The 25,354-nt window shown below is 47.2% G+C and overlaps 1 protein-coding gene across 5 annotated transcripts; it reads left to right on the forward strand.

Annotated features, from left to right (window-relative positions):
• The first annotated feature begins 9,444 nt into the window (after nucleotides 1–9,444).
• UBL7 (ubiquitin like 7) lies at nucleotides 9,445–24,978 on the forward strand. Of its 5 annotated transcripts, none has more exons than XM_039468740.2 (11): nucleotides 9,445–9,517; nucleotides 11,714–11,926; nucleotides 13,648–13,767; nucleotides 17,883–17,965; nucleotides 18,743–18,827; nucleotides 19,385–19,442; nucleotides 20,375–20,508; nucleotides 20,769–20,818; nucleotides 21,079–21,246; nucleotides 21,822–21,944; nucleotides 24,730–24,978. In XM_039468740.2, the coding sequence occupies exons 1-11, from the start codon at nucleotides 9,478–9,480 to the stop codon at nucleotides 24,865–24,867; spliced, it is 1,212 nt and encodes a 403-aa protein (XP_039324674.1). In that variant the 5' UTR covers nucleotides 9,445–9,477; the 3' UTR covers nucleotides 24,868–24,978. The 5 variants fall into 5 exon arrangements, with proteins under 5 accessions (XP_039324674.1, XP_039324675.1, XP_039324676.1 ...); XM_039468741.2 differs by having other exon boundaries at nucleotides 9,503–9,567; XM_039468742.2 differs by having other exon boundaries at nucleotides 9,515–9,639.
• Nucleotides 24,979–25,354: the final 376 nt, after the last annotated feature.

Genomic DNA, 25,354 nt, shown 5'->3' on the forward strand with positions numbered 1-25,354 from the left:
CTCCCCGTTGTTCATACCACTGCCTGAGCTCTGCCTCCTGTCAAATCAGTGGCAGCATTAGGTTCTCATAGGAGCGCAAACCCTACTGTGAACCGCAGATGCGCGGGATCGAGGTTGCACACTCTACTCCTTATGAGAATCCAATGCCTGATGATCTGTCACTGTCTCTCATCACCCCCAGACGGGACGTCTAGTTGCAGGAAAACAAGTTCGGGGCTCCCACTGATTCTACATTACGGTGAGTTATATAATTATATATTACAATGTAATAATAGAAATAAAGTACAAGATAGATGTAATGTGCTTGAATCATCCCAAAATCATCCCCTGACCCTGGTCTGTGGAAAAATTGTCTTCCACAAAACTGGTCTCTGGTGCCAAAAAGGTTGGGAACTGCTGTTTTATGTGTTTCTACTTTTCCTTTTTTTTTCTTTTTTTTTGAGACGGAGTTTCGCTCTTGTTACCCAGGCTGGAGTGCAATGGCGCGGTCTCGGCTCACCACAACCTCCACCTCCTGGGTTCAGGCAATTCTCCTGCCTCAGCCTCCTGAGTAGCTGGGATTACAGGCATGGACCACCATGCCCAGCTGATTTTTTGTATTTTTAGTAGAGACGGGGTTTCACCATGTTGACCAGGATGGTCTCGATCTCTTGACCTCGTGATCCACTCGCCTTGGCCTCCCAAAGTGCTGGGATTACAGGCATGAGCCACTGCACCCAGCTTCCTTTTTTATTATAGAAAAATATGCATAACTAAAAATGACCCTTTTAACCATTTGAAGTGTACAGTTGAGTGGTATTTAGCACATTCACATGTGTGCATCCATCACCATCATCTATCTCCAGAACGTTTCCCATCTTCTCAAACTGAAACTCTGCTCCATTGAACAAAAAATAACTCCCCATTCCCTCCTACCCTGAGTCTTGGACAACAATCATTTTACTTTCTGTCTCTATGATTTTAACTATTCTATGTACCTCATATTAGTGGAATCATACAGTATTTGTTCTTTGTGACTGGCTTATTTCACTTAGCATCTTGAGTGACCTAGTTTTTTTTTTACTTGTGAGAAAGGGTCTTGCTCTGTTGCCCAGGCTACAGTGCAGTGGCACAATCATGGCCCACTGTAGCCTTGATCTCCTAGGTTTAACTGTTCCTCTCACTTCAGCTTCCTGAGTAGCTGGGACTACAGGCACATGGCACCATGCCTGGCTAATTTTTAATTTTTTTGTAGAGACAGAATCTTACATTGCCTGGGCTGGTCTCAAACTTCTGGGCTGAAGTGATCCTCCTGCCTCAGCCTTCCAAAGTACAGGGATTATAGGCATGAGCCACTCCACCCAGCCAAGATTTTTAATCTTTCTGGACCACCACTTAAAAGCATAGCAATTTGGTGACAAAACCAAAAATCCACGGACAATGTTTACAACAAAACTAGGTGCTATGGCCTGTAATCCCAGCGCTTTGAGAGCCCAGAGAGGGTGGATCACTTGAGGTCTGGAGTTTGAGACCAGCCTGGCCAATATGGTGAAACCCTGTCTCTACAAAAAATATAAAAATTAGTCAGGTGTGGTGGCCAATGTCTGTAGTCTGTGCTACTTCGAAGGTTGAGGTGGGAGAATCATTTGAACCTGGGAGGTGGAGGTTTCAGTGAGCCGAGGTTGTACCACTACACTCCAGCCTGGGCAACGGAGCAAAACTGTCTCAAAGAGAGAGAGAGAGAGGAAAAAAAAAAAAAAAAAAAACGGCTGGGCACGGTGGCTCACGCCTGTAATCCCAGCACTTTGGGAGGTCAAGGTGGCCACATCACAAGGTCAAGAGTTCAAGACCAGCCTGACCAACATGGTGAAACCCCATCTCTACTAAAAATACAAAAATTAGCTGGGTATGGTGGTGCATGCCTATAGTGCCAGCTACTTGGGAGGCTGAGGCAGGAGAATCATTTGAACCTGGGGCGTGGAGGTTGCGGTGAGCCGAGATTGTGCCACTGCACTCCAGCATGGGTGACAAGAGCAAGACTCCACCTCAAAAAGAAAAACCCAAAGAACAACAACAAAAAAGAACCCCTAGGTGCTATGGACTGAATTGCCCCCACCCACCACAAATTCATATATTGAAGGCTTAACCCACAGTGTAACTTCAAATGTGATTTGGAGATTGGCCTTTTAGGAGGTTATTAAGATTAAATTAGGTCATGATGGTGGGGCCATAATCTGATAGGATTTGGCCTTATAAGAGGAGGAAGATCTCTCTCTCTTCAATTGCAGCCATCAAGAAAGATTTTATGAGGACAGAACAAGAAGGTGGCCACGTGCAAGGCAGGAAACGAGCCCTCACCTGAAATGGACTCGACTGAACTTTGATCTTGGGCTCTACAGCCTCCAGAACTGGGAGAAAATAAATTTCTGTTGTTTAAGCCACACATTCGGTATTTTGTGGTATTAGCCTAAACAGACTAATATCGGGTGATGATATATCCCCATTAACTCCAAAATCCAAGTTGGTGAGGTCAAACTATTGGCAGCTGCAAGACTTACATGGCCTCATCACCTGTACAGAAAGAAGCAGAAGGAAGTAATGCTACATCTAGCAGATCTGAGAATAGGAATTCCTCTAACGAGCCGGCAGGCATTCATTAGAAAGCCTGACTAATTTGAGAACAACAGCTGAAACTGGGAGGTTTTTTGCCCATTCCAATAGTGACTAAGTGTAACTGGTCTGCTTTAAGATTTTAAGGGACGGAAGCGGCTCAGCTTATATCAATCCTAAACCTGGCCTGCCAGCGTTTCCCTCCAGAACAGGGTCTCATACTGAGGAAAAACTGCTAGAAATGGAACCAAAATTGATCAGAACAGACATCAATAGAGATGAAGGAAAGTGAAGATCCAGATAAAAATTAGGAAGGCTTGGCTGGGGGCAGTGGCTCATGCCTGTAATCCCAGCACTTTGGGAGGCCGAGGTAGGTAGATCACCTGAGGTCTAGAGTTCGAGACCAGCCTGGCCAAGATGGTGAAACCCCATTTCAATTAAAAAAAAAAAAAAAAGAAATTAGGAAGGCTAATAGAGCTGAAGAATCTCAGAAAGCAAGCTGCCATATTGTTTAACACTACATGAAAACAATAGAGGAGGCAGCTCTCTCAAGTTTGAAATGCTACCCTGAACCACATCTCTTTTTAAAAGCATAGGAAAAGTGATTTCACACAAAAATGAACAACAGAAAACAAAGCCAAATGTCATATAAAATTATGGTAAGAAAATAAGAGAATAAACAGCAGAATTATATTTCTGTAAACAATAAAAGCATACCAATAAGGTGTTAACAGAGAACAGATAAAAATAATAACATCTATTTTAAAATAAACCGAAATATATTAAGAAAATGATACATGGCCGGGCATGATGGCTCATGCCTATAATCCCAGCACTTTGGGAGGCTGGGGTGTGCAAATCACTTCAGGCCAGAAGTTTGATACTAGCCTGGTCAACATGGTGAAACCCCATCTCTACTAAAAATTCAAAAATTAGCTGGGTGTGGTGGTGCCTGCCTGTAATCCCAGCTACTCAGGAGGCTGAGGCAGGAGAAGTGCTTGAACCCAGGAGGTAGAGGTTGCAGTGAGCTGAGATCGCACCATTGCACTCTAGCCTGGGCGACAGAGTGAGATTACATCTCAAAAACAAAAAAATAAAATGAAGACTAAATTAAAAAGAACACAGAAGGAATAAATACAACAGATGCCTTAAGTAGAATGTAGAAAGAAGAAACATTTAGAAAGTATTTTAAAAAATGAAGACAGAGAAAAGATTTGAGAAAAGTGGCAGATATTGAAGAGAGACAGCAAAGATACAACATATGGGTAACATGAGTCCTCTTAAGAGGCAAACGAAAGCAAAAGAACGGAGCTATTCTAAACCTGTAATTCAAAAATAAATCTTTACTGAAATAAAAAAATACAAATTACATTTTGGAAGAGAATATCACATAACTGAGATTACTGACATAGAACAAACAGCACCAAGACACAGTCAGGTAAAATGAATGGAACGTAAAGAAAAATATTTTGAAATTACTTGGGTAACCTGGTAAAAAGAGCAAGTAACTCATAAGGGAAAGAAAATTAGATTTTTGTCATCAGATGAAAATGAAATATCTCAAGGAAAGAAAATGTGAGCCAACAATTTTATATTTAGCAAACTGATTTGCAAGCATAAAGGCCACAAATAAACTGCTATTAATGTGCAAAAGCTTAGGGAATATCACTTACAGAGAATACTGTAGCCCTTCCAGGAAATCCACTAGAGAATGAGTTCAATAATAAAAAACCAGTGGGCTGGGCACAGTGGCTCATGCTTGTCATCCCAGCACTTTGGGAGGCCGAGGCGGGTGAATCACTTGAGGTCAAGAGTTTGAGGCCAGCCTGGCCAACATGGTGAAACACTGTCTCTACTAAAAATACAAAAATTAGCCAGGCATGGTGGTACGTACCTGTAATCCCAGCTGCGTGGGAGGCTGAGGCAGGAGAATTGCTTGAACCTGGCGGTGGGGGTGGAGGTTGCAGTGAGCCAAAATTGCACCACTGCACTCCAGCTTGGGTGACAGAGTGAGACTCTGTCTCAGAAAACAAAAACAAAATAAAACAAAACAAAAACCAGTGGTGAGCACTAAACATGGAATTCTTTGTAGTATTAAGGGGGCTGAAAAGAGGAAGGTAGCATAATGAGCATAGGCTTAGATAATATATAGCGCATCTGTTAAAATGGAGAGAAGGAATGGAGGGGTTAGAATGAGAAGGGCATACGCAAACTTTTTTTTAAACATCTCAATAATTATATTGGTGGTGACAGTATCATTAGTATTGTTATTCTGAGACTGTTGGGTATGTGATGGAGGATAAATAAATGAGTAGTTATGGAATATTTAAATACTATTGTCCCTTACATTCTTTTTTTTTTTGAGACAGAGTTTTGCTCTTGTTACCCAGGCTGGAGTGCAATGGCGTGATCTCGGCTCACCACAACTTCTGCCTCCTGGGTTCAGGCAATTCTCCTGCCTCAGCCTCCTGAGTAGCTGGGATTATAGGCACGTGCCACCATGCCCAGCTAATTTTTTGTATTTTTAGTAGAGACGGTGTTTCACCATGTTGACCAGGATGGTCTCGATCTCTTGACCTCGTGATCCACCCGTCTCGGCCTCCCAAAGTGCTGGGATTACAGGCTTGGGCCACCGCGCCCGGCCTCATATGTGATCTCTAAGGCTGTAAACCTAAGATCCTTTCATGTGTAATATCTAGAGTGTGAGCCTATATAAAGGCAGAACTTCTTTGTTAGCTGAGCTGGGTCATTTAAACAAATTGTCACCCGGCTCCCTGCGGTAATAATAATAATAAAAATAAACTTCTTCCTTCCCAGTTTGGTGTTCAAGAGGTCTGTTTCTCTCGGCCACTCTTGCTACAAAATGACTGATATGACAGATTTTGTGAAATCTCTGATATAACTTACGAAAAACAGTAGAGAGAGATGATCAGCCTCCACCTAACTGGGATGGTTGATGAAAACTGAATGAGATTGTAGGTTACATGGTAGTACTGTATTTACTATATTTCTTGATTTTGCTAGGTTGTACTGTGGCTGTGGCATAGAATATATCCTTGTTTTCAGGAAATACTGAAATATTTAGGGGTAATGAGCAATCATGTCTGTAATTGGCTCTTAAATGGCTAGGGTGGAAAAACAAAAGAACAGTATGCATAGTGAGACTGAGAAAGAATGATAAGGTAAATGTAAACTATTAACAAATGGGGACTTTGGGTTAAGGGTATGAGGGCATTTTTTGTAACATTTTTGCAACTGTACTGTAAACTTGAAATTACTTCAAAGAAAAACATTTCAAGACAATTTGAGCATGGGAAATATTCGAGCTAAGTAAAATATGTAGATTACTAAGTAAATGTGCAGTGTAATCTAAATTTTGTTGAATACATATATTTAAAATTCAGTAAAATGATACTTTCAGAAACATAAAACAAAAGTTAACAATTGTCATCCATTGGTGATAGAACAGCCATGCCCCTCTTAAAGCAAAAAGTATAAAGGACTTATGCTACCAGATATTAAGACCTACTCCAAAGTTATAGAAATCAAGACATGTGATATTAGCACAATGACAGAAAAATATACCCATGGCACGGGCTAGAGTCAAAAATTGACCCAGACATAGTCACCAGATTTATGACAAAGCTGTCACTGAAATTCAGTGGGAACAATTTTTTTTTTTTTGAGACGGAGTCTTGCTTTGTTGCCCAGGCTGGAGTGCAGTGGCATGATCTTGGCTCACTGCAACCTTCGCCGGCCAGGTTCACGAGATTTTTCTGCCTCAGCCTCCTGAGTAGCTGGGAGTACAGGCACATGCCACCATGTCCAGCTAATTTTTATTTATTTTTTTATTTTTAGTAGAGACGGGGTTTCACCATGTTGGCCAGGCTGGTCTCGAACTCCTAGCCTCGTGATCCACCCACCTCAGCCTCCCAAAGTGCTGGGGTTACAGATGTGAGCCACCGTGGCTGGCCCAAAATTATGTTTTGTAAATAGTGCTGGATCAATTGTACACCCATATGGAAGAGAAGAATCTTGATGTCTAACTCCTATCATATACAAAGATTAATGTGAAATTAATCATAGACCTAAATGTGAAAGATAAAATAACAAAGAAGAAAACATAGGATAGTATCTTCACAATGAGGGCAGGCAACTTCTTCTTTTTTTTTTTTTTTTTTTTTGAGACAGTCTTGCTCTATATCATCCAGGCTGGAATGCAGTGGTGCGATCTTGGCTCACTGCAACCTTCACCTCCCAGGTTTGAGCAGTTCTCCTCCCTCAGCCTCCCGAGTAGCTGGAATTACAGGTGCCTGCCACTGCACCTGGCTAATTTTTGTATTTTTAGTAGAGATGGGGTTTCACCATCTTGGCCAAGCTGGTCTTGAACTCCTGACCTTGTGATCCACCCACTGCGGCCCCCTAAAGTACTGGGATTACAGGTGTGAGCCACCTCGCCTGGCCCAAAGATTTCTTACACAGGACACAAAAAGAACTAACCAACAAAACAAAATTTCAGGCTGGGCGTGGTGGCTCCCATCTGTAATCCCAGTACTCTGGGAGGCCAAGATGGGCAGATCACCTGAGGTCAAGAGTTCGAGACCAATGTGGCCAATGTGGTGAAATCCTGTCTCTACTAAAAATGCAAAAATTAGCTGGGTGTGGTGGTGGGTGCTTGTAATCTCAGCTACTTGGGAGGCAGAGGAAGAAATATTACTTGAACCCAGTGAGGCAGAGGTTAAAGTGAGCTGAGATTGGCTGCACTCCAGCCTGGGTGACAGAGCAAGACTCTGTCTCAAAAACAAAAACAAAAACAAAAATCAGTTGTTTTGTTTGTTTTGGGGGATCAAACCAACCATCTTCTTGACGGGAATGGGGTGGCAAAGCAGCAGGGACTATGAGATCCAGCGTCTCAGCTGGGAGCTCCTGGTATCTGCAGGTGCTGAAACCATAGTTTTTAAATGAAATTATTTAATACCATTAAGGGTTATAAAAAAGGCTGGGTGTGATGGCTCACGCCTGTAATCCCAGCACTTTGGGAGGCCGAGGTGGACGGATCACGAGGTCAGGAGTTCAAGACCAGCCTGGCCAATACGGTGAAACTCCGTCTCCACTAAAAATACAAAAATTAGCCAAGGGTAGTGGTGCGCGCCTGTAGTCTCAGCTACTCGGGAGGCTGAGGCAGAAGAATCGCTTGAACCTGGGAGGCAGAGGTTTCGGTGAGCCAAGATTGCACCACTACACTCAGACTGGGGCACAGCATGAGACTCTATCTCGAAAGAAAAAAAAAATCATTAACTGGGGAAAATATTCACAATATATAATTTTGATAAATTACAGAGTTCAGGTGCAAGTAACTTAGTCGACAGGGGAGGAAGGAGTCTAAAGAATTCTAGTTAGAAAGAGGGAATTGAAAGACGGGGTATATCTAAAGATGGGTAGGATGGGAAAGGGGGGCTTTGGGAACAGCCGTGGGTTCCCATGCTGTGGGTGTATTAGCCTGCAATATCCAATGGTGGGGTGGGTCTTGCAGATAAACTCCCCGAAGACAGTGAAAGCCATTTCAAAAAACCCCCACATAACTTATGAGAACACGGCCGGGCGCGGTGGCTCAAGCCTGTAATCCCAGCACTTTGGGAGGCCGAGGCGGGTGGATCACAAGGTCAAGAGATCGAGACCATCCCGGTCAACATGGTGAAACCCCGTCTCTACTAAAAATACAAAAAAAAATTAGCTGGGTATGGTGGCGCGTGCCTGTAGTCCCAGCTACTCAGGAGGCTGAGGCAGGAGAATTGCTTGAACCCAGGAGACGGAGGTTGCGGTGAGCCGGAGATCGCGCCATTGCACTCCAGCCTGGGTAATAAGAGCAAAACTCCGTCTCAAAAAAAAAAAAAAAAAAAAAAAAAAAAAACTTATGAGAACAGAGGGGTGATCCGTCTTGAATGTTAGGCCCTCTGAGACCCTGCGATCTGTTTCCTCTCCTCAGTAACATGACCCTGCTCAACTGCTGCCTTAATCCCAGGCCATACATTGGGATGTTGGAATTCAGTGTTTACATTCGTCCACACAGGATTAGCCTTCAGTTGCTATGATCAACTTCAGTATTTTCATACAGTCACTTTTTTTCTTTCCTTAGTTCTTGAATGATTAATTCCTTGAGAAGAGTCCAATCAAGAGTCTTTCTTCAGTATTTCCGGTAATCCTAATTTCTGTGCAAAAAAAAAACGTCTGTCCAACTTGTCCCTTGCAGAACTTTCACAGTGACCTAAAAATGTCTCTATGAGAGTTGGGCGGAAAGTCCCCTCCGCAAACTGACGCTACGAATGACTGTGAGTTAAGCTTCACCACAGCATGCTGAGGGGGTACCAGGAACCCAAGTGAGTAGATCTCCTCGAGGACCCAACTTTTGTAGGGGGTCATCGTCGGGTTCCTGGGGTGCCTCCACAGTCAGCGGCAAGGAGCACCGAAGAGGCTGCCTTCACCCGGGGGCAGCCATTTTCATCGCGAGGACGGTGGGAAACCGCTGGGATGTGCCTAACGGGGCCGCTGGGAACTGGCCCTTCTGGAGGGAAGGGTCGGAGTGGGAGGGGATCCGGGGTCCGCCATACGGCCGGGTGTCCAGCAGCGCGTTCCAAACTGGCGGAACCGTTTGTACTTCATATGCTCCTCAGGAGAGCGCGGTAATCACCAGGCCAAAGACTGACAGGACATGGGACCCTCGCCCACGAAATGACCAGGGACGCTGACGCCGGACATTTCAAAGCGCGCGGAAACCACGCCCCCCCAGAACCGGAAGTTTTGCAATTAGCGCCCCCTACGTAGACTGGCTGTTTATAAGGGGGCGGGGGTGGGGGAGTGGGGCCCACAGCGGGAACTGCAACTCCCAGAATGCAGAGCGAAACTTCCGGTTTCCGGCGAGAGGGCCAGAGTGAGTGTTTACACCGGCGGCTGTGCGGCCGGGTTCCTTCCGCGGGACGGGTGAGGGCGCTGGGCCCCCCGGGCTGCGCGGGCTCGATGTATGTCAGCTGATTAGCTGGCCCCACTGGAGCGGTGAGGTCGCCACCGGATAGTGTCCCTGCCCCATTACTAGCTATCTCTGACCTTGGGCCAGTGACAATCTTGGTTCCCTCATCTGTAAAAGGTGGATGATAATGCCTGCCCCAGGGAACCATCATGAGGATTAAGTGAGACATGGTGTATAAAACGACTTCCTTCTGGCATAAACCCGAGGTGGAAGGTACTTTTGAGGATGCTTTAAGGTCTGCTGGGCAGCTTCACAGACTTTTCTTTCCTCTTCCTTACCAGAGGTCTCTTTGGAAGCAATAATGATGACGAGTACTTAATCTTACTTTGCAAGATTCTTCCGCCGTCAGTTTCTGATTTATTTTCCGGGGTCCATATATGCCAGGCATGGATAGGGACAAGGATGGCGAAAAACTTTAGTCTTTTGTTTTCAAGGGCCTCCAAGAATTGGGGTGGAGGAGGGGGCAAGCCATTTCGTTTTGAGGGCATGTGGGAACAACGGAGGAAAGAGAGGGGACTGAGGTTGTTGAATTTGTGTTGGTTTCGGTAGGATTTTGCTAAGAGGCCAAAAAGGGAAGAGAAATTACATGCACAGTTAGATGAGCAGAGGTGTAAAATAGGGGAGAGCTTTGTTAGGAGTGTGTAGTTACATGTTGTGGAGGCTCCGGCAAGGTAGAGCTTTGTTGGGGAAGAAGGCTGGCAGGTAAGCCAGGCGGTGAAGTTTAAACTTAATTTGTATAGATGGTTTGGAGGCATTGGAAGAGTTATTTGGGGTGGGGGTCGGAGGCGGAGTCTCTGTTGCCCAAGCTGGAGTGCAGTGGTGTTATCTCGGTTCAGTGCAACCTCCGCCTCTCGGGTTCAATCAATTCTCCCGCCTCAGCCTCCCAAGTAGCTGAGATTACAGGCGCCCACCACACGCCCAGCTAATTTTTTTGTGTTTTAGTAGAGACAGAGTTTCACCTTGTTGACCAGGCTGGATTCGAACTCCTGACCTCAAGTGATCCGCCCGCCTCGGCCTTCCAAAGTGCTGGGATTACGGGCGTGAGCCACCGTGCCTGGCTTTTTTTTTTTTTTTTTTCTTTAGAGTCTCACTTTGTTGCCCAGGATGGAGTGCAGTGATGTGATCTCGGCTCTCAGCAACCTCAGCCTTCCAAGTAGCTGGAACTACAGGCGCACACCACCTAGCCTGGCTACTTTTTGTATTTTTAGTAGAGACGGGGTTTCACCATGTTGGTCAGGCTGGTCTGGAACTCCTGAGCTCAGACAGTCCGCCTGCCTAGGCCTACCAAAGTGCTGGGATTACAGGCATGAGCCACTGTGCGCAGCCCAACATTGGAAGAGTTCTAAGCAGAGAAGTGAATTGATCAGATCTGTGTTTTAGAACGACGGGTTGTTAGGTGGCAGCATAGATATTTGATAGGGAGAGACAAGAGGCAGGGAACCGGTTATAAAGCTGTTCTGTTGGTTCAAGCAAGAGTTGAAGAAAATTAGGGAAAAGCATACAAAAGAGAGAGGATTAGATGATCTCTCTCACAACATTTGTATTAGGTTAGATGGTATTTTTTTTTTTTTTTTTTTTTTTTTTTAGACGGAGTTTCACTCTTGTTACCCAGGCTGGAGTGCAATGGTGCAATCTCGGCTCACCGCAACCTCCGCCTCCTGGATTCAGGCAATTCTCCTGCCTCAGCCTCCCGAGTAGCTGGGATTACAGGCACGCACCACCATGCCCAGCTAATTTTTTTGTATTTTTAGTAGAGACGGGGTTTCACCACGTTGACCAGGATGGTCTCGATCTCTCGACCTCGTGATCCACCCGCCTCGGCCTCTCAAAGTGCTGGGATTACAGGCGTGAGCCACCGCGCCCGGCCTAGATGGTATTTTTATGTCCAAGTTAGGGATGAAGAAACTGAGGACTAGAGAGCTGTCATCACAATATGAGTAGAGAGAGAACCCCAGATTGTAGTTCTCGCCTCTGGACGCTGCTCCCTGCGCTCCTCTGGCAGTGTCACACTGAATTGTCTCTCATTCAACCCATTGGTTGTTGCGGGTGGAGTAGGGTGGTGGTCTGTCTTTTAACCACTGAGGCTTTGTTCTTTTACAGGGAGAAAGAGAGAGCGAGAAAGAGAGAGGATGTCTCTCTCAGACTGGCACCTGGCGGTGAAGCTGGCTGACCAGCCACTTGCTCCAAAGTCTATTCTTCGATTGCCAGAGACAGAACTGGGAGAATACTCGATCGGGGGCTATAGTATTTCGTTTCTGAAGCAGCTTATTGCTGGCAAACTCCAGGAGTCTGTTCCAGACCCTGAACTGATTGGTGAGTCTCTTGGGACTAGGGTTGCACTGCTGCTCTGATCTCTTTGAGGGTAGGATACTTCTGGAGTTACAAGAGTAAAGTAAGGGCTTGGGATTTGTTACCTCATATGTTAACACTCTAGGGAAGTGAGTGTTGGGTAAATAGAAAGACAAATCACATGATGAAACGATTGGCTGCCATTTTAGTCATGTGTTATACTGAACTACTTTATCACCAAGTTCTTTATGGCACTGTCGAATCATTTTTCTGAAACGACAGCAGTTTGGGGTGAGTTAGGGATGGAGGAATAGGTCGGGGAGGCTCCTCAGCATATTTGAGGGAGGTCTTAAGGGATGATTAGAAGGATTTTTGCTTGGTTGATTAAAAGTAAAAAAGAAAGTGAAAATGGCATGGGCAGTCCCAGGTGGAGGAGAGAGGCATTTAAATATAATTAAACTACACTGGAAAGTTCATTTCTAATAGCTAAAGGATCCAATGGCAAAAAAGATGCTTTCGTCATACCTGGGTTGGGTTCATCCTATTTTGTTGTGGCCTGTTTCCGTTGATTTAAATTGGGCAGTCTCCACAATGTTAAGCTCTAGAGGTTTGCTGCGGATAGATACTGTGTAAATCCTTTTTTTCCCCTTCTGTTTTTGAGATGGAGTTTCACTGTGTTGCCCAGACTGGAGTGCAGTGGTGCGATCTTGGCTGATTGCAACCTCCATCTCTGGGGTTCAGTCGATTCTTCTGCCTCAGCCTCCTGGGTAGCTGGGATTACAGGCCCGTGCCACCATACCTGGGTCATTTTTGTATTTTTCATTTATTTATTTTTTTGAGACGGAGTCTTGCTCTGTTGCCAGGCTGGAATGCAGTGGTGTGATCTTGGCTCCCTGCAACCCATGATTCCCTGGTTCAAGCGATTCTCCTGCCTCAGCCTACAGAGTAGCTGGGATTACAGGCGCCTGCCACTCTGCCCAGCTAATTTTTGTGTTTTTGGTAGAGACGGGGTTTCACCATCTTGGCCAGGCTGGCCTTATGGTCTTAAACTCCTGACCTCGTGATCCACTTGCCTTGGCCTCCCAAAGTGCTGGGATTACGGGCATGAGCCACAGTGCCCAGCCTTAATTTTTGTGTTTTTAGTAGAGACGGAGTTTTCATCATGTTGGCTAGGCTCCCAAAGTGCTAGGATTGTAGGCATGAGCCACCACGCCTGGCCAGATTCTGTATAGATCCATTTTATGAGTTTATGTTTGCAAATGGTTGTTAAAATGTATTTAATTGGCTGGGCATGGTGCCTCACACCTGTCATCCCGGCACGTTCTGAGGCTGCGCCAGGAGGATCCCTTTAGCCCAGGACTTAAGAAACTAGCCTGGGCAACATGACAAAACTCCGTCTCTACAAAAAAAAAAAAAAAAAACAACCTACAAAAATTAGCTGGGTGTGGTAGCATGTGCCTATAGTCCCAGCTACTCAGGAGGCAGAGGCGGGATAATTGGTTGAGCCCAGGAGATCAAGGCTACAGTGAGCCATAATCGCACCATTGCACTCAACCCTGGGCGATGGAGTGAGACCCTGTTTCCTTCCCCCAAAAAAGGATTTATTAAGTTATTAAATAAGAGTATCTTTTAAAACATGTATGATTCTCCAGCTGTCTATTCAATCAAAATAAAGTTCTCAGGGGACAAAAACCATCTAAATTTGTTTTGAGGAGCAAAATATAAGTGGACAGTTCTATTTTTAGATCTGATCTACTGTGGTCGGAAGCTAAAAGATGACCAGACACTTGACTTCTATGGCATTCAACCAGGGTCCACTGTCCATGTTCTGCGAAAGTCCTGGCCCGAACCTGATCAAAAACCGGGTGAGTGAGGGTCGGCCCTTAGGCAAAGTTTCTGTAATATTTGCAAGGGAAGGGTCTGTGTGTTCTTGAGGCACAAGCCTGGGTGGAACAAAGGGATGATTTACTGAGCTGATGATAAATGATATCTTTATTACTTATTGGATTAGACCATGCTGATAAACAGAGAGTCCAATTTTGACCTTTTTGCTACCAGCATCACTAATGGAAGATTTCTTTCTCTATCAATTTTTTCTTTTTTTTTTTTTGAGACAGAGTCTTACTGTATTGCCCAGGCTGGAGTGCAGTGGCACGATCTTGATCTCCGCTCACTGCAACCACCGCCTCCCAGGTTCAGGTGATTCTCGTGCCTCAGCCCCCTGAGTAGCTGGGATTATAGGCACGCACACCATGCCCAGCTAGTTTTTGTATTTTTAGTAGAAATAGGATTTCACCATGTTGGCCAGGCTGGTCTTGAACTACTGACCTCAAGCCATCCCCTCCCAGAGTGTCTCCACTTTGCAAGTTCATTATCCATTGTTTTCTAATGGGATAGGGAGTTTTTGTGTACTTCAACTCCTTCAAGTTAACAGTTTATTTTTCAATGATACAAAGTCAACTTTGTAACAGAAGGATTTTTGTTATCGCTGTTCTCCTTAGAGAAAAGCTGGAAACTTTTGGGATTTTTCCTTTTTTTTTTCTTGAGATAGTCTCGCTCTGTCCCCAAGCTGGAGTGCAGTGGCACAATCTCGGCTCACTGCAGCCTCCACCCTGGGGTTTAAGCAATTATGCCTCAGCCTCCTGAGTAACTGGGACTACAGGTGTGTGCCACCACACCTGGCTAATTTTTTGTATTTTTATTAGAGACAGGGTTTCACCATGTTAGCCAGGATGGTCTCCATCTCCTGACCTTGTGATCCACCCACTTCAGCCTCCCAAAGTGCTAGGATTACAGGCATGAGCCACCGGTGCCCAGCCAACATTTGGGATTTTTCTGATATTGCAGTTTGTTCCCTTCTTATCAAATGTGCCTACAAACTGCCTCAGGTGTTGATTTGTTCAGTCAGCTAACTGTTCTTGCTATATACTGGTACTTTATTTTCCTGAAAATATTCAAAGAATATTTAAATAGCTCTTGGAGAAAATATACAAAGCCTCGGATGCCTTTTTTGGTTTATAAATAGAAGGTGCTGCTTGGAATTCATGATTTAAATTTTGCATTTGTGTCTTAAAAGCCTCCCCAAGAATAAAGCTAAGCTGTGTAAAAGAGATTAGCTTTGTTAAACTGGCAGGTTGACATCTTTTTATAATGTTCATGATTGCTGTGACTAGTTATCAGTTTGAAATTTACCCCCTTTTCAGTTCTAACCATAAAAGACAAAAATGTCGTTCATACCCTGATGGGAAGTGAAAAAGAGAAAGGGAACCCCTGACATCCAGGCAGTCAGAGCCAGGCCTTAGAGTCCTTTTGGGGACCATGAACAATTGCATAGCTCACTAATATCAGTCAAGCCCACTCTGAGACCACTGTGGATGAAGACAAAAACAAGATCCCTATCACTGCTGAACAGAAACAAAGCCATGAGCATTATCCAAACCACAAAAGTGACCAGGTATCTTTGTATCTCGGCTGATGAGAGTAACAGCTGCTTCTTTGCCAATACAGCTTCCACCTTGCTCTACTTTTACTTCCTTCTAGGTAAGAGTTATTAAGATACTCAATTATAAAATCACTCCCACTGCCTGAAAGCATCCTATCCAGAGTAAAACCTCACTTCTTTAAATTTCTCCCCAGATCACCCAGACAAAACCAAAATCCTGTAAGTCCTTTTTAATACCCTCTTTCGGAGACAGCCCATGGTTTCCTATGGTATGCATTCTTCTTTCTGTACTGAGCAGTAAACTCGGCTTGTTTAAATACAGGTATGCCCCCAGCTCTTTGGCTGGAGGGCATTGACAGAAGGAAACTAACATTTGTGCCTACTGTGAGCCAAGTGTTTTTCCCTTTTATACCTCATTTAATCATTACAGTGGCCCTGCAGGGTAGGTAACGGCATTAGCATCTTACGGAGGAAGAAAAGGGTTAGAAAGGCATTTATTCAAGGTCAGCTACTTAGAAAGCTAACGCAAGAGCTGGGATACGGACCAGGGGTTTTCCTGGCTCAAGAGGAAAACCATTTCCATTGGGCTGGCTGCCTTCCACTTCCAAAGGATGAACTTAGCTCAGAGATCTTACAGAGACAGCCCTGACTCTTAGCTGAATACTGGCTGGAGATATTAAGAGTCCTTTTCCTCCCACCTTCTACCTGGAGGATTATTTTTGAAACAAATGGCCTTTTTATTGGGAGGTTAAAATAAACTTTTAGATCCGTGAAGAAACTGTTTTGTGACAGCGTTTTAGATATTTTCTCGAGTGCTTTTCTTCACAAAGGAATCACATTGTTTTTGTACTCCCACTGAAGTAGAGCCTGTAGGAGGAGAACCCGTTGTTGTCTCTCTTCCCACCTGGATCGCTTTGGTGCTTCTCCTCAGCGGCTTACAAAGGCCTTCGGGACCTCAGCTTAGCCTGCTGTTTGAGCAGGGGTGTGTACGCCGAGCTCCAGCCACAAAGAATGACTTGCGGTTCATTGAAAGCACCACATTCTTTTATTCTCCCATGCCTTTGCACATGTTCTCATTTAGGCTTGGAATACCTTCACCCCCCCAGTAAATATCGGCTCTCTCTTTGATGCCCCTTTCCAATGGGAGGCGGCTGTCTGCGTTCACCCTGCCTCTCAGTAGGGACTGTCTGCCTTTGTGTTCCTGCTGCCCTAGCTGGGATCCACATCTCTGTTGAGGTCCTCAGCGTGGCATTTTGTAATTGTGTGTTTGATCCAGTCTCATTTCTTTTACTGCCCTGAGAGTTCCCTGATGGCAGGGATTCTGATTTTTCACGTTCTAGTTCCGTGCCCAAAGCCAGGCACGGAGTAAACGCTTAGTATATGTTTGTTGAATGAATAAATTAGGTCATTTACTTAGGATGACTATTTTTCAAAAGACAGACTCATGATCAGGACTCTCGATAAGGATATAGCTACCACACTGAACCCCAGGGGTGCTCTTCACCTTGCTTTGGGAGTGGTGCCTCTGGAGTTGTACACAGTCTGTACAGTCACAAGTAGTAGTCCTTGGTGAAAATGCTTTAAAAAGTGTGACCCAGGGCTGGGTGTGGTGGCTCATGCCTATAATCCCAGCACTATCGGAGGCCGAGGCACATGGACCATTTGAGAGGTCAGGAGTTCGAGACTAGCCCGACCAATATGGCGAAATCCCATCTCTACTAAAAATACAAAAATTGGCTGAGCGTGGTGGCTCACACCTGTAATCCCAGCACTCTCGGAGGCTGAGGTGGGTGGATCACGAGGTCAGGAGTTCGAGACCAGCCTGGGCAATGAAGCAAAACCCCGTCTCTACTAAAAATATAAAATTTAGCTAGGTGTGGTGGTGGGCACCTGTAATCCCAGCTACTTGGGAGGCTGAGGTGGGAGAATCGCTTGAACCCAGGAAGCAGAGGTTACAGTGAGCTGAGATTGCACCACTGCATTCCAGCCTAGGCGACAGAGTGAGACTCTGTCTCAAAAAAAAAAAAAATTGCAAAAATTATCTAGGAGTGGTGTTGCACACCTGTAATCCCAGCTGCTTGGGAGGCTGAGGCACAAGAGTCGCTTCAACCCGGGAGGTGGAGGTTGCAGTGAGCCGAGAACACGCCACTGCGCTGCAGCCTGGGCAAGAGGTGAGACAGTCTGAAAAACAAAAGCAAAACCCGCGAAAAACAAATGTACTTATCTAGAATTCCTGCAGTGGGATGTCGATCAGAGCACTGTCTTTCGTGTGGTAAGATTCTCCTCTGCAGGAACTTGAATGCGTGTGTTTGTTTTATCCGTGGAAGATGCTTACACATGAATGTAAAGATGCTTACTAGCAGTTTTCTCATCTGTGGCACAAATGGGTTTTTCTGAGCGTGCTCCCATTCTTAAGGGGTGATGAGGGAAGCGAATGCCCAGACCAGGCTGCTCCTTGGCACATGAAATGATGTGGCCATGTCTGTGGCAGAGACAGGACCTGCACTGTGGGGTAACTCTGAGTGTCTTGTCCCCCAGAACCTGTGGACAAAGTGGCTGCCATGAGAGAGTTCCGGGTACTGCATACCGCCCTGCACAGCAGCTCCTCTTACAGGGAGGCGGTAAGTGTGTGCGGCGGCCCCCAGCCAGGACCGTAGGAGCGGGTGTGAACGCTGGCTGGCGAGTGGTGTGGAGTGGGAGCTGGAAGCCCGTTGCCGTGGCAACCAAGAGTTCCTTGGGGAGTTTTTGCCATGTCTGTCGGCCTCAGTAGAGCCCTGTCTTTCCCCAAAGAGCATGTCGCAGTCAGGCACTGTTGATTCTCTCTAATGATAATGATACAATCTGCCTGTATGGTGACAGCTGAACGATCCACACACAGTTTCTGCTGGGCCTCATTCTTTGACTTCGGCTGAACTGCCTGCTTACCGCCCCTTGACCTAGGTGTCCTCACTGGGGAAGTGGGCCGATGTCTTTCCGTAGGAGAGCTGAGAGGCAAAATTAGTACAGCTGTGAACTTAGCAATATACACAAGTATGAAATCATAATTGTACAGAGATTGAAAAGGACTTTTGGAACCTAGAGAAACCTTTGTTATCAGGCTTGTAATGGGAGCTTTTATTTTGGAAGCATTAAACTGTAGGTGGGGAAAAGGAGCACGGAGATTGCAGGTTTACTGTGGTCTTGCCTTTTTTTTTTTTTTTTTTTTTAATTGTTTGTTTCCCCTCCAGTAAGCTATGATCTTAGAGCAAAAAGGGGTTCATCTGTTTCCGGGGCTGTTGTTCCATTGTGGTGATGTACATGCAAGTACTTAGAGGGAGGAAGTCCTTCGGCAGAGTGAGGGCATTTGATGAGTGCATCGAGCTGGTTAGAGTGCTCAGCCCTCCCCATTTCTCCGGCAGGTCTTTAAGATGCTCAGCAATAAGGAATCTCTGGATCAGATCATTGTGGCCACCCCGGGCCTCAGCAGTGACCCCATTGCTCTTGGTAAGTACAGGATTGAATTTGAGGAAATGGGAGTTGCTGGAAAAGGAGAGAACAGGAGAAGACAATTCCTCTAAAGAGACTTGGACCATCTTTTGAAGAGTCACTGGTCTTGTGGGAAGAGAGAGAGTAATCAAGGTGTGTTTAATATACTCAGGCCTTTAAGAGCTATCAGTCCCACAGAGAGATAATGGCCTAACATCATAAGTAAGGGTGTGAGGATGCCAAATGAGGACAGCAGTTAGCCCAAATCTTAGCAATCAGAGAAGACATCCTGCACACCTTGAGTAAAAGAACCCAGAGACGCCAGGGAAAGACAGGGGTGTTGGTACCCAGTCTGCGATGTGACTTAAGTGCAGGGGGAGGCGGAGAGCAGGGGACAGTCCTCACTAGAGCAGGTGGGGAGTACCTGAATCGGTCTTTGTTTCCGTTACTTCTCGTGAAGATTGGCTTGTGGTCTTTTGTCCCTGTCGAGCTGGCTGCTCTGGGACCCAAAGCCTCTTCTTCCTCCTCGATCTGGCCAATTTCCTTTCTCTGAGGTGAGCTCTGCTCTCTTTCAGGGGTTCTCCAAGACAAGGACCTCTTCTCTGTCTTCGCTGATCCCAATATGCTTGACACGTAAGTGTACCTGTCATATTAGAGCAGGCGTCCCCAAACTTTTTACACAGGGGGCCAGTTCACTGTCCCTCAGACCGTTGGAGGGCCGCCACATACTGTGCTCCTCTCCCTGACCACCACTGAAAGAGGTGCCCCTTCCTGAAGTGCGGCGGGGGGCCGGATAAATGGCCTCGGGGGCTGCATGCGGCCCGCGGGCCGTAGTTTGGGGACGCCTGTATTAAAGGGTACCTTCTCTCTCCTCATGTGCTCAGGCCAGAAGCCTAATTGTCACCCTGCAGTCTGCTCTGGGAGCCCATCCGCAGCCTGTCACTCAGTCTACCCTCTGAGTATGTCAGGGCGTGAGAAAGAGCAAAGTCCAAGATCAGGGCTTTTGTCAAGGGTGTTGGGAGGAAGCGGGATTCTAAGGGAAAGGGTTTTGCCTGCCAGGCTCAGTTGAGGTTTCGTTTGGTAGAAATTAGGGCGCTTTTCTAGGATTTTAAGCTGGGGAAAGGAGAAGCAGGTGTGCATATCTATAAAATGTCAAAGCTGGAAGGGACGTGTCCTCTTACTTTGCAAGTGAAGAAAACAGCCCCACCCTGGGAAGAGAAGGCACCTGTCCAGGGTTGCCTGATGTAGTAGTGATACCTAGACCAGAGGCCCCTCATGCGCTCAGGCCAGAACCCTGAGCCTCCCAGGCTGCACCTTTCCCATCAGGCCTTGCCTGCATAAAGGGCGAAGAGTTTGTGGTGGGTCCCAGGAACTGAAGGCCTTGCTTCTGTTGCTTGGGGCAGATCAACAGGAAGATAAAGCTTCCTGGCGGAAGATGCTGAAGACTGAGGAATTCGAGGGCAGGCACAGGTGGCTGCCTTGTTGAGGGGGCACCCAGAACTCCTGTCATGGCTGAGGGTGCTCTTTCTGAGCCACCCTTGGGTTTCTTCCTGCTTCTCTCCTAGGTTGGTGCCTGCTCACCCAGCCCTCGTCAATGCCATTGTCCTGGTTCTGCACTCGGTGGCAGGCAGTGCCCCAATGCCGGGAACTGACTCCTCTTCCCGGAGCATGCCCTCCAGCTCATATAGGGATATGCCAGGTGAGCCCCTGAAAAGCGTAATGTGGGCCCCTCAGGAGCCGGCAGAGGCCCAGGAATTTGCTTTACTCAGCAGCTATGTATAGTGTTGGCAGAGGGCGTTCCTTGGGAACTCTCAGTTTGAGTCAGGAAGTGCATCTGTCCTGTAATTTTCCGAGGGGAGAGATGAAAATACAAATTTGGAGAGTGACTTGAGCTGAGATTCTGGAGCTGCGCCTGTGCCTTTCTGTTCTTCCTCCTGAAATCTGTTCGTCCTCCTCCAGGTGGCTTCCTGTTTGAAGGGCTCTCGGATGATGAGGACGACTTTCACCCAGTAAGTGGCCTGCCCGCCTGACATTTGGGGGAGGTGGTGCTGGGAACGAGCTGCTTCCTGGGATCTGGAACTCCCAAGGCTGGGAGGTGGACACAGGCCACTGCGGGGCCAAGACCATGTCGTACTATTTCTCCTTTTGGATTCTTTTCTGAACCTGGGAGCTTACGAGTTTCCCCAAGAGCTGTTTCTGGAGGGGGCTGGAGTTCACCTGGGAATTTCACAGTACTGCTTCCCTGATTCTGAGTGTCTTCTTTCTCCAGAGCACCAGGTCCACACCCTCCAGCAGCACCCCCAGCTCCCGCCCAGCCTCTCTGGGGTACAGCGGAGCTGCTGGGCCCCGGCCCATCACCCAGAGTGAGCTGGCCACCGCCCTGGCCCTGGCCAGCACTCCGGAGAGCAGTTCTCACACACCAACTCCTGGCACCCAGGTATGAAGACAGGGCTGGGAAGATCAAGGCTGGGCCCCCCAGGGACAAGCTTCCCAGCAGCAGAGTAGATTTGCCTTTGCTGACCCTAGTGCTAGATCTGATTTAAGCTGAACCCTGGAGTTCTGGTGGGGATTTCTTACTACAGCTTGAGTGACCTCCCCTTCACTTGCTTTGAGGGCTCAGAACTCTGGATTTTAATACGGTCCTGAATAGTCCCTCCTATTAGTTCAGAAGACTCTCCCCTCACACAATGGGCCCTTCCTAATCCCTGACAGGGAGCAGATATCACCAGCTTAAGCGTTTCTGGGTGACAAGGCACTTCAGCTTTCAAGGCCATCTCTCCCAGTGCTGGGGTCCTAGGCTGGGACAAGGGGCTCGGTGCAGAAGAGAATGGAACCTTTCTTGCCCACATAGAGAGTTTCTAGGTACCTTTGTTGGTTGCCTCATGGCAGGCCCTTGTTAGGAGGCAGAAGTTGGGTTCCTCAGGAGCGCTGTGGGGTGATATGACAACAGCAGGTGCCGCTGTAAGATTGAGATGGCTCTGAGGGTGGCACTGACCACTGATTTGTCTCTAGGGCCATTCCTCAGGGACCTCACCAATGTCCTCTGGTGTCCAGTCAGGGACACCCATCACCAATGATCTCTTCAGCCAAGCCCTACAGCATGCCCTGCAGGCCTCTGGGCAGCCCAGCCTCCAGGTCAGTCTTCCCCACCTCCTGGTTTCCATGTGTCTTCCTTGTTACTTTGGATGCCAAGCCTTTTTTTGCTCTCTGATGGTCCTTCACACATGGCATGCTTCACTCTAGGAACAGCTGGAGCATGGCAGCGGGACAGGGGCAGAGTGTTCCCAGCAAGGGCACACTCTCAGACCATACACAGTGGTCGCTATAGCTTCTCCTGCCCCTGGTGACCATGGCCTGACTCCCTAGACCACCTGGCTTTGGCAATCATGGCCATTTCAGTCAGTCATTCATTCTGTGCGCATTGACCGAGCATGTGTATACTAGGCCTGAGTCCAGATGCTGGGCCAGGGGAAAGCTGGTTCTCATCCCTGCACCAGGCATGTACTGAGCTGGGGAGCAACAAGGCAAGAAGTCCAGCTGCTTGAAGTGAGGGCCGAGGTCAAGACAAAACTTTTCCGAGGGAGGGGTATTTAAGCTGATTGTCAAAAGAATTAGTTAGAAGTTAGCTAGCCAGGTAAGGGGTGTTTTAGGTAGGAAGGGGATGATTTCCAGGTGAAGGCAGCTACCCGTTTGTGCACATGTGTGGAGGTAAATGTGACATACTCAAAACTACAAGGCCAGGGTGCAGTGTCCAGTGTAGAAGATCTGCAGATGGGGCCAGAGAAAGAGAGCAGGAGCCTACATATGAGGGGCTCGAATGCCCGCTGAGGAGATTAGACTTGATGACTTGATGTAGCAGTCACCAGGGAGTCACGGGAGGCTTTTATTATTTGTTTTTGGAGACAAGGGTCTCACTCCGTCGCCCAAGCTGGAGTACAGTGGTGTGATCACAGCTCACTGCAGCCTCAACTTCCTGGGCTCAGGTGATCCTCCCACCTCAGCCTCCTGGGTAGCTGGGACCACAGGTATGCACCAGAGTGCTGGGATTCCAGGTGTGAGCCACCACGCCCGGCCCATGCGAGGCTTTACGGAGGGGAAAGTTATCCTAGCAGCTAAGTGGAAGACCTGAGGGGCCAGCGCTGACATTCACAGCTCCACACTTGAGCGGTTTGCTTCACGTCTTTGTCCCCTATACCACACAGGAAGCCGGTGGGTAGAGCATGATTCTTGGAACTTGTCTAGGGTTATAAGGCCATGAAGACCTAACGACAGGGTTCAGGCCTGTGTGGTTTTCACTGCTCCATGTGGTCCTTATGGACAGTGAGGGAACAGGAGCAGGATGTGTGAACAACTTGTCTTCTCCATTCTTGCATTTCCCCTGTTGCCAGATGCCTGTTACTTTATTCCCCAGCTCAGAAGCTTTCGCGGGCTCCACCTGGCCTATAAAATGAATTCGGATGGATGTGGGTGGATTTGTTTTAAGCCTTCTGCATTCTTACCCCTGCTTGCCCCTTTGACTTTGTGTTCCTTCCCCTTTGCATTGCCTTCTTCTCACACGTGAACACGCTGTTTGCCCTAAATTGTGCAAGTCCCTCCTGTCGTGAAATAGAGATGTTAATGAAGCTATGAAAGTACTAGAAGAAAATAGGGGCGAATTTCTTCAAATCCTTATAGCAGGGAAGGGCTTTCATGGCTGAATCTCAGCATCCAGGAGCCATTAAATAAAAGTTCGGCATTTTGAGTTTGTAAAAGTGAAAATTAAAAAAAAAAATCTTACACTCTACAAATAGATGTAGCCACTGTATACCACAAACATTTAAGACGTTTAAAGAAAATTTCTGCATAGCAAACCAAAACAAACAAAAAACCGAAGCAAAGTCCGAAGGCTAACAATAGACTGGGAAAAAAATCTGTAGCACTCATCACATAAAGAGCAAAATCTTGCTGATGTGTGTGTACACACAGCAAGAGAAAGAAAGTAATTTAGCCTTTTGGAATTCAGACAGTGAGTAATTGTACATTCTCTTTTGATCCTTATGCCAAGATTTCCTTTTTGTATTGTAAACCTTTGGATTTGTTCTCTTTTTTTTTTTTTTTTTTTTTTTTTTTTTTTGAGACGGAGTTTCGCTCTTGTTACCCAGGCTGGAGTGCAATGGCGCGATCTCGGCTCACCGCAACCTCCGCCTCCTGGGCTCAGGCAATTCTCCTGCCTCAGCCTCCTGAGTAGCTGGGATTACAGGCACGTGCCACCATGCCCAGCTAGTTTTTTGTATTTTTAGTAGAGACGGGGTTTCACTATGTCGACCAGGATGGTCTCGATCTCTCGACCTCGTGATCCACCCGCCTCGGCCTCCCAAAGTGCTGGGATTACAGGCTTGAGCCACCGCGCCCGGCGGCTTTGACTAATTTTTAAACTAAGTTTTTTTTTGTTTTGTTTTGTTTTTTTGAGGAGGAGTTTCGCTCTTGTTACCCAGGCTGGAGTGCAATGGCGCGATCTCGGCTCACCGCAACCTCCGCCTCCTGGGTTCAGGCAACTCTCCTGCCTCAGCCTCCTGAGTAGCTGGGATTACAGGCACGCACCACCATGCCCAGCTAATTTTTTGTATTTTTAGTAGAGACGGGGTTTCACCATGTTGACCAGGTTGGTCTCGATCTCTCGACCTTGTGATCCACCCGCCTCGGCCTCCCAAAGTGCTGGGATTACAGGCTTGAGCCACCGCGCCCGGCCTGGATTTGTTCTCTTGACCCTCAAGTCTATCTTTTAAGTCTTCCTAGAAGCACTGTGTTCTGTGGAACTCAGCATCAGCAGCTTTGCTGGGCCCTCCCCCGTCTTCCTTTCCTTCCCCTGAAAGCGTAGACCTAAGTGAGTCTTCACTGGGATCCTAGCTAACAGCTTCTGCCTGCTCCTGTCTTTCCACAGAGCCAGTGGCAGCCCCAGCTGCAGCAGCTACGCGACATGGGCATCCAGGACGATGAGCTGAGCCTGCGGGCCCTGCAGGCCACTGGGGGGGACATCCAAGCGGCCCTGGAGCTCATCTTTGCTGGAGGAGCCCCGTGAACTCCCTGCTTCCCCCAAACCCCCAGCAAGTTGTAGAGGCTGCTGCCCATGGGAGGCACTCATGAAGGTGCCTCCATCTCTCCCTTCCCCAATATACCTGATGGTCAACTATCCTGCTTTGTCCCGTGATTGACCTTTCTGGCTCATCTGAGTCGGCGGAGGCAGTGCGGCAAGCAAGGTGTGCTGGTTTTGATGTTGTGGCATCAGGGAGCAGGGCTGGCCCCTGCTTCTGGGCCCTGGGTGGAGGATTTTAGGCCCTATATTATGGGATGCTGTGGGATACCCATGTTCACTTCTGGGAGAAGTTTCCAGCAGTAGCCCCCAGACTCTTTGGGGCTTTGGAGTTTGGCAGCTTCAGGATGTACACCGAAGGCTAGGCAGGGCTGCCACCCAGTCTTCAGGGTGACTGCTGGATTACAGCTATGCCCAGAAGAGGCTCATGCTTCTGAGACATCCGCAGTCTAGGGCAGGCGTCCCCAGACTTTTT

The sequence above is a fragment of the Saimiri boliviensis genome, chromosome 2 (assembly GCF_048565385.1).
Source record: "Saimiri boliviensis isolate mSaiBol1 chromosome 2, mSaiBol1.pri, whole genome shotgun sequence".
NCBI lineage: Eukaryota > Metazoa > Chordata > Mammalia > Primates > Cebidae > Saimiri > Saimiri boliviensis.

What these genes read in the sequence shown, in the direction of transcription:
- UBL7 (XM_039468739.2), top strand. Translation starts at nt 9,781, where the DNA reads ATGGTGTATAAAACGACTTCCTTCTGGCATAAACCCGAGGTGGAAG. An exon ending in GATCCCAATATGCTTGACAC is followed by an intron (nt 19,443 to 20,374) that starts GTAAGTGTACCT and finishes CTTCTCTCCTAG; the next exon opens with GTTGGTGCCTGCTCACCCAG. An exon ending in CACCAACTCCTGGCACCCAG is followed by an intron (nt 21,247 to 21,821) that starts GTATGAAGACAG and finishes ATTTGTCTCTAG; the next exon opens with GGCCATTCCTCAGGGACCTC.